The following is a 9,198-nucleotide window of genomic DNA, read 5'->3' as shown; positions in this document are numbered from 1 at the left end:
GGCTGGGAACATACGTTACAAGGAAACAACCACAGTATAGCACCAGGAAGTTTATCAATAGATTATAGGGAAACAATACCAATAGAAAGAACTTGACTTTGTATTTACCATTGTTCAGATGAGATTGATAAATAATTGCTGCAATACCCAATTTTCATTGCTGCAATAAACGCCAATTTCACAAGATACAATGTTGTTTCTTTCATTATTGGAACACCACTTGTGAACATTACATTACGAAACAAAATTATCACCTTTCACATGCCAAATCTTTTTTAATAAAAAAAATTTAGAGTCATAATCATGACCCGGCTATTTTAGGCCTTGTGAAAAGCTAACGTTTTGAAGGTCCTGCGCGTCACTAGCGGATTTCTTCCGGAAACCATGCTATAAGGTGTTTTGAACTGAAGGTATCTATATCTTCAAACTCGTATACCATGGTTTGAACTTACCGGTGCATTTATCAAAAAACGACTGTTACGCTATAGCCTAATTTGTCCATTTTAGACTAAATGATCACAGGCCGAGCACGTGAGTTCGATCATAAACGCTTTGACCATGTTGACAAACTTGCTTCTCACCCGGGCCCTCCAGATACACTGCAAATAAAAATGCTTAGTTTCTTTTTAGCATATGTTTAGACGTATCCGTAAAGGTTAGCAACTATTTTAAACTGTTGCGATTTGGTAGTTCACATGCAGCATCTTGCGAATAGTAGTGAGCTTTGGCAAAAATTGCCATCATTTCATAGCGAGTGTGTAGAAGAATTCAAATATTACAGATATACTTTTGTAGATCCTGTGGATCTTGAGTTATGTTGTAAGAAAAGAGAATGAAAGTGTAGAGTTTTTTTTTAAATTTATGATAGTGTGGTAGAGGTTTCTGATATCACCAGCCAGTAATTTCTGAATGTGAATACTATATAATTCTTTTCAACTGTTAAGGGTATAGACGAGGTATTGTCGATTTTCGTTATCTAATTCAATATATTATTGAAAAATAACACATTGATGTTTTGCAAAAGTTCATTCTACAAATCATATACTTCACATGAAAACTTGATTGATTTATTGTTGTTAATGAATGAATTATGTATACGTTTTACAAAATTGTTGTTGTTTCGGACAACTCAAGAACCACAGGACCTACAAAAGTATATCTGTGATACTTGAATTCTTCTACACACTCGCTATAATATAATCAATGCAATTATTGCCAAAGCTCAATACCATTCGCAAGATGCTGTGAATTACCAAATCGCAACAGTTTAAAATAGTTGCTTACCTTAATTTAGCTATTGCAAAATCTGATTTGAAAAAACTCGTGTTCTTCTTTCCTCCTCATGTATTAGGAAACAATATTATTGATGCGGTTCTTGTAACAATAGAGCATTACCATGACCAAACAGCACGCAAGGCACAATGATCACGATGTGAATTCCTGTGCACTTGACCGTTATTACTTCCTGTACACGGTACCAACAAGATACTTAATAAGGTGATGCCAAAAGTTCTCAGAAGTTATGAAATCCTGTAGAATATCCAGTTTATCTGGACTAAACCTTTCCATTTAAATGATCTATACTTGATGAATAACACATGCACGACAAAACACCCTTTGCAATCTTGGTTGAATTTCAACCCTTACCCTAAACTGCAACACTAACACTAACACTAACGATAACATAGTAACACTATATATACACTAATATAGTAACACTATAAAACGGTTAGTAACACTAACCCTTACACTAACGCAAACCCTAACACTATATAACGCTAGTGACACTAACACTAGGCCTACTTGAACATTACACTACTTTAACACTAATTGAACGTAAAAATTAACACTAAGTAACAGAAGCATCAGCGTCGCCTTTCTTTCTCTAGTCTCAAATCATACACTGCAAAAACAGCAGAGCAACACTTGATAAACATTTGAAGACTTTAATGGCTAATGTTTGTACATTGAAGGTATAGGGTTGTTACATTTATAAACAATAAAACACGTAAAAAATATGAAGACGTTTATGTTTTTTTAACATAACATAGTGTTAAACGTGTGCTTTGGAATTGATTTTGTTTAAGATTTTGGTATAAAAACGTCTTCATGGGCTTCAATAGTACTTTTACTACAAGAAAACAGTGACAGAAGTGCTCTATAGACGAATCCAACGAGCCAAGTCATGGTCAGGATTTGGTCGGCCATGACGGGTCCCCGCATGCACCAAACTGGTGTAGTGACTGCCCAATTGGGTGGATTAAAGCCGCTTAAAAATCGATGTTAGATTCTTTTGTGTTGTAAACTGTCATCATTCTTTTGTCTACGTGTAACACGACTGATAGAATGCAGTTTAAAATACCCTCCAAGGCCGCATTATTACAGATTTTATGTGAGATTAAGCCGACGGGGACCCAACTTTGGCAGCCATTAAGGTATAGGAATGCGTGAATTTGGATCCGTCTATAACCCGTAAAAGCATGCAGATGAACTGTTAACCTTTCGTAAATTCAACAAATACCGTAACGTATAGAATGTAAGCTGCAGCGTCAATATTATGGACACATTGTCAGCACGGTACAAAAGCTTACAAATTAAGCACGGCAATTTACACACGGTATCTACGCTGCACTGTAACATGTTTAATACCAAGAGGATTGCTTTTTCTACAATGGGAAGGAGCAAAATCTGGTGAAAAGAATAGTTTGACATGACTGAATTTCTTTGAAATAGACTTCGTCGATGACCAGCGTAACCAGCTTAAAGATAGTCAACCGTAACTCAAGTAACACTTTCTCATTGTCCATTAATATACTGAATTTAATTCTTACTACTAACTACTTTTTTTTGTACTTTTGTTTGTTATTGGTTTGTATTTCATACAATTATTAATTACACTATTATACAATTATTCTTACTGTAAATTGGGCTGTTCCGTTTAAAATCCACACTACCCCTGTCCAGCTCCTGTCGAAAATTTATCTAAAGTCTTCCACAGAGGGAGTATGAGTGTCAAATAGAATTAGGCAACTCTCATTTGAAATACTCAATCCAGTTGTGGAAGATATAGGTAAAGCTATATATTACAGGGAGATGGGTTTCAATTTCAATTACATTTGAAAATATACTCCCCTGTGGAAGATATTTCCAAAATCTTCCACAGAGGGAGTGTGATTTTAACTGAATAGCCCAATGTACATAATACTCTTATGGCATGCTGCATACACTATTCCATCACATCCTATAATGCCCTTACTGCATGACATGTCAACTTAAATTAACCCTAATCTTAAAATATGTAAATTAAATGCCTTATTGATATGAGAATTACGGTGGTACTACACCCCCTGATAAGTTTTGTGACTAATTTTGCATTTTTCTCAAAAATAACTACACACCGGTAACAAAAGTTATGTATATTATTAGGGGCAAGGAAATTCAGTGATTCAAGACAAGTGGTTCATTATATATGTTAAGAAATGAAGTACATTCTTGCGGTACCTCTTCTCTTATAGTAAATAACGTACCGCTTTTCTTGAGTCTCTGAAATTCCAGTGTAGTAACTGGATTCCTTGCCCCTATAATCATGATAATGTACAGAACTGAATACCAGTGTGTTGTTAGTTTTTGAGAAAAATGCAAAAATAGTTACAAATTTATCAAGGGGTGTAGTACCACCTTAAAGTATGTAAATTAAATGCCTTATTTATATGAGACTTAACAATTCCTAGTTTTAAGTATTTAATAGTTACGACCTGTATGGTATTGTATGATTGATATACAAAGGCGAACACATATGGCCTTTTAAGGCGGAGAGGCTAAACTATAGCTGAAAATAAGCCGATTTTCCAAGTTTTTTAGATTTGAGAAGAAGATGCCATCCGCCTCTTTGTGTTCGCCACTGATATAGGCATGTATACACCAAATTGCCCATTACTTATTTTTAGAACATAGTATATATATTTTAAGAACAATAATATATTATACTATATACCTTATACTTAAACAGTATTAAGAAATAAACGCTTTATCTTGTTGCTTTTATACAAACTGCTAAAGTGGGATAGGAACTTAACAAGTTACTTTCTATAAATTTAAAGTATGTTTTTGGCTTTAAAAGTGTAATATCAACTTAACTTATGAATATAGAAAAGGTTATTCATTTAACATGTTTTTGCAACTATTATAGAGCGAGTGAAATAAGTAAATGCATGAGAATACGCACGTTCACTGAAACACATAAGCCTATATTTCGTCAGTGGCGTAACCAGTCTTTCGCAATTCGGGAGGAGGCGGTGGGGCAATACCATGTCGCTGAGGCCTAGCGCCTTCGCTCAATTTCGCTGGACAGATATTTAGGGCGTTTGCCTCAGACACCTGTATCAAGGCAGCTGGCAGGTCATTGGGGGACAGGAGGGGGGAAGAAGTGCCCCGTGCCCGGGCCCCCATGCTTTTCTGGTTACGCCACTGTATTTCACGATCCGACAATAACAAGGTTCGTGTAACTTTCTGAATGTAGCAGGTTTTTCCTGTTTTGTCACGTTTGTGGGTGTTTTTGTTTGTAAAAGCGTTAATTTCAAGCATGGCCATTATTTGCATTACATCTCGAATATAATACGGTCTCTTTAAAATCGAAACTATTATTGCGTAGGCCTATTATAGGCTTGCGTGCAGGGCCGGATTTACCTTTTTGGGGGCCCTGGGCCAGGCCAAAATTTGGAGGCCCCAAACGCACCGTGAGGAAGGCATGTGCACTCAAGTGGCAATATTTTTAGATCTTACTAGGACATGTGCGCGCGAAGCGCGCAAAAGTTTGCAATTTTTGTAGACTATTTTGGCTCAAAACATGGTGTTTTTCGGCTAAAATGGAAGATGCACACTGCACAGGCCAATTTTGGGGGCCCTGGGCCCGGGCCCATATGGCCCTATGGTAAATCCGGCCTTGCTTACGTGTCCTTTCGGGAAGTTAGATGTTTCATTATTTTAAGGTATTTTTGTTTAATCATTTAATAGGTCAACAGTATTGACGGCAAAACACCACAAAGATTTAGAACCTTGATATTGCCGAATTGTGTTTGCAGAAAATGAATTGATCATTAAAACTGATCTTCAATACACCTATAATTACTTGATAATAACAATTAAAAACTTGTACTAATTACGGGGTTTTCAATAACCTATATTATTGCAATCGCATGCTGCACCCGCCCCATGTAACTCACAAACCTCATCAAGATCTGATGAATCATCATCGTCATCGTTGTAATCATCGTCATAATATTCATCATACTGCTGAATCACTTGTCTCGGCATCGACTGCGCCCTGCGACCATGCGTATGTTGCTGCATGCCCGAATACCCTTGCGGTGGAAGTGTATTCGCACCATAGTCATCAAAATCGACAAGTAAGTCATTATGATGTTCAAGTCCAGGGTCTGGCAATGGTCGGTTGGCATGTGGCCGATGAGCCGGTGAGTGGTGAGGGGACGGCCTTGGTGATGAGCGGGGGGTAACGTGACGAGGAGAAGAACCGCCATGTTGACATTGGAGTACTTGAAGTTGATTCAGTGAGCTAGAACTGTGTTGTCGTTTTTGTTTACGCTGCATGACGGGCGATGGTGCATGATGTCGTTGTACGAAAACCGGCGATGTCATAAGGTTAGTTGGCGATTCGATGACGTCCGTCAGAGATGCCGAACCCTGTGATCGGTTGCGTCTGTGAGTCTTCACAAAAGCGCTACGATGTTCATTTGCGGCAATGTCTTCTAATTCGCTCTGCGTAGCACGTCGTGGCCTTGAGTCTATCGTGTGATACTGAGCACCTGGGGATGGGGATGCTTCATAATGGTTATCCTGTGGCGAATAGTGTCGACGCGCTAAAGGCGAATAGTTCTTTCCCTTTTCGCTCGCCGTCGGCCAGTCTGGACCTGTTGAATTCGTAGGCTTGAGCTTCCTGTGCGGTTTGTCAGGATTGGGCGTTATAGCATTGCGGGAATGGTAACTGCAGTGGCTGCAAGTGGACGATTCGGGTGACTCGCGAGGTGTTCGTTGCTTCTTTAAATCATCAGAATCGGATAGCATCCTTTTTTGCGGTAAAGGAGACCGCCGTATGATATTAGAAACAGAGTCTTCGGGTTGCACTTGAAAGTTATCACCGTATAAATTATCATGTGCCCGTAATTGTGCGGATGAAAGGGCTTCAAGTTCCACATCGGGAATTTTGCGATCCATCACTGGAGTTCCAGGTCGTGAACATTTGCCACCTTTGAGTGAGCATGCGTCTTCATGGGAATAAGCATCCAGGAATGTGTTTGTGCTACATTGCCTTCCATAGTTCTGACAACGGCTGACGTCACTGGATGCAACCGAAACAGGCATGTGCTGTATCAGAACATCTTTTTTCTTTCTATTGACAAGGAAGAGTACAAGACATACCGTGGCTAGAAGGATAACAAGAGCTACAAGGATGACAATGATTATGTACACAGTTGAAAATGGCATCGTTGGAGGTGGGATAACTTTGACTGTCGTTGCAGGCTCGGTTGTAATAATAGTAGTTGGCTCTTTTGTGGTAGGTATGTTAGTCACATTAATGGTAATATTGGGCGAGAAGATTGTCCCGATGCCATTTGTCGCAGAGCATTGGATAACCCGATCTTGATCTTCTTTTTCAATTTTGTTCATGATTAGAAGATGACTACTTATTTTAAGCCTATCTTCAGCAATCGGTGGCGTGATAGTCCAGGAGTATGTCAAAAGGGGAGGGTTGCCACCTGTGCCATTACAGGTTAGCAGTAAAGCTTTGCCGAAATCAACATTCCCGATATTGTCTATATTATACACTAATCCTTCGATTCCAATGTCAGTTGGTGGGTATTGGACGTTTAATGGACCTATATCGCACGAACCTGTCTGGTTTCCTACAAAGGATGAGCTGTATGAAGATGTACAGGTCAGAAGTCGTCTATTGTCACTCGGAGTTAGAAATCTATTGAAATATAACGTGAAGAAACCTTGTCTTGATGTATCGATAAACGCGTCCACTGCTCCATTTTGGTCCCTCCATTTCAGGTTAACATCAGGATATCCGCGTTCTGAATTACACTGAAATTGAACGGTAGTTCCAGCCTGGTAATTATCGGTATTCGTATCGACAGTGCAAGATGGGTTCTTCGCTGTCGGAGGCCTATGTACTATCAAGTTGGATGATCTGGAAACTGTCGTCCCACCAATAGTGGCGGATTGCACCTTACATGTGTACTTTCCGTCATCTGACCCTACAACTTGCGTTATTTTAAGATTGTATTCGTTGCCCTGGCCGACTACAGAATATCGGTAGCCATCGGCTATGGCACCAGGAACGATAGTACGGTCCACAAAGAGCAGAAGATCGTCATCTTTTATCCAATGAACTTCTTCATTACCGTCTTTGATAACTACACATCGCAGAGTGGCAATGCCGTTTAATGCCACAGACATATTGGCAGGAGCTTCGATAATTTCTCCACCTTTTACAAATATCGTTGTCCCAACAAGGACAAATACAATGTTCCATAACACAATCATATCTTCTTATTCTCCAGGTCTTCTAAATAGAAATAGTATGCTGATCTATAAACTTCACTACAAAAGTATCAAAACTTTGATCACATCGTAAACACGTATTGTATTGTAAGTCGTTGAAAATTTTCTGACCAAATAGCGCGAACTACTGTCAGATGAGCGGGAGGATGTGCCGGATTGAGCCCCGCCCCCTTATACCAGCTGATATCTTACTGGATGTCAATACTGAACTATATAGGATCACAAACATTCTCATCTGTCCGTACACATTTCTTTAACCTCAATAGCCTTCTACATACACACAATGACATTCGAGTGTGTTGGGTACATAAACTCATCCTCCGCAACCCGCGGTCATCTTTTAAGCTATAAATGCTTGGACGGAGGTCACTGAATGTTGCTTGTAGGAACGAGATCACTGGTGGCTCATAGTACTATCTGATTGCGGCAACCATTTCCGAATTTCGGTAGAGAACAGTAGCACACAATCCTTCGCAATATCCTGTCCGGAGATCCTCTGTTTTGGGCATGTGCAAGTTGTATCTTCTGGTAGGTATAGAAGAAAGGTATTATGGATTGGTATGAGTGTTGCTAATTTTGATCTGGCGGCTTGGGATCTTTGTACGGATTTCCTTCAGATTGGTATTGATAATAACCAATTTTGGTCTTTATTTCTTTAAAGGTTCACCGTGCAGACCTAAGTTAAACACACAGTGGCTATATGTACAAGATAAATATTTTTTATTTAAACTGAAAAGGAATAAAAATGTAACGTAGACTATAAATTTGATCTATATACCACAGATTATGCTGTGCTATTTTGACCTAATTATCATGATTATAGTGAAATTCAATGAGTACATGGATCTTCTTTTTCAGGCACTGGACAAGTACGGTAAAATTTAATTGATAAAAATACAAATCAAAACTATATATAACTTGTGGTTACATCATAGTATAAGGTAAATATATTTCTCGGTACTAGATAATAAGCCATTACTTCATGATTTGAACTCAAACAACATGTTTTAGTCAGGAATTAAAGTCCATTCACAACTTACAAACAAACACGTACATGGTGTAACCTTACCCTAATCACTTTGTTTTGCCGCATTAACAGCCACAAAAGAGACCTAAAAGGATTATTTTGGACCCAGTGTTTGTATTAGCGCCAACTGCATTCCATTTAATGTTAGAAAGAAAATGTCGAAATTGTCATTAACATGAGAGTAAAACTACGATTTACTTCGGACATGCATCCTCATTGGCTAAAAGTTCAAAACACATGATTTCCATGCACTGAAACAAGCCTAAATATAGTATAATAGTAAATATCTTCACTCATCCGTTACAATGAATTGCCCACAACTTCCGGTACGACATTTGTAACCCGGTAACAGGGCGAGGTTGCCAGGCTTTGGCTTCCTCCTTCCGTCAGAAAAGTTTTTGTTATGATATCCACTTATTTTGGCGGGAAATGGCACAGCAAAGTGAGAGAAGGTTCGTATGTTGTATCATGGTACTATGGACAGACTGTTTTGTGTTTCGAGAATAGATGATGCAATCCCGGGGATGCAATAATTTTATAGCAACACAAAAAGTACAAGTGCTTCATGTTCATTGCAAAATGAATAG

The 9,198-nt window shown here is 38.8% G+C and overlaps 1 protein-coding gene across 1 annotated transcript; it reads right to left on the bottom strand.

The window, feature by feature from the left end:
* Positions 1-5,033: 5,033 nt before the first annotated feature.
* On the bottom strand, positions 5,034-7,682 carry LOC140140889 (uncharacterized). Its single transcript, XM_072162640.1, has one exon. It carries the CDS (start codon positions 7,564-7,566, stop codon positions 5,170-5,172), a length of 2,397 nt encoding a protein of 798 aa, XP_072018741.1. The 5' UTR covers positions 7,567-7,682; the 3' UTR covers positions 5,034-5,169.
* Positions 7,683-9,198: the final 1,516 nt, after the last annotated feature.

Source organism: Amphiura filiformis, chromosome 19 (genome assembly GCF_039555335.1).
Source record: "Amphiura filiformis chromosome 19, Afil_fr2py, whole genome shotgun sequence".
NCBI classification, from domain to species: domain Eukaryota; kingdom Metazoa; phylum Echinodermata; class Ophiuroidea; order Amphilepidida; family Amphiuridae; genus Amphiura; species Amphiura filiformis.
The sequence above is the reverse complement of the archived record's forward strand: the minus strand, read 5'-3'. Positions and strand labels throughout refer to the sequence as shown.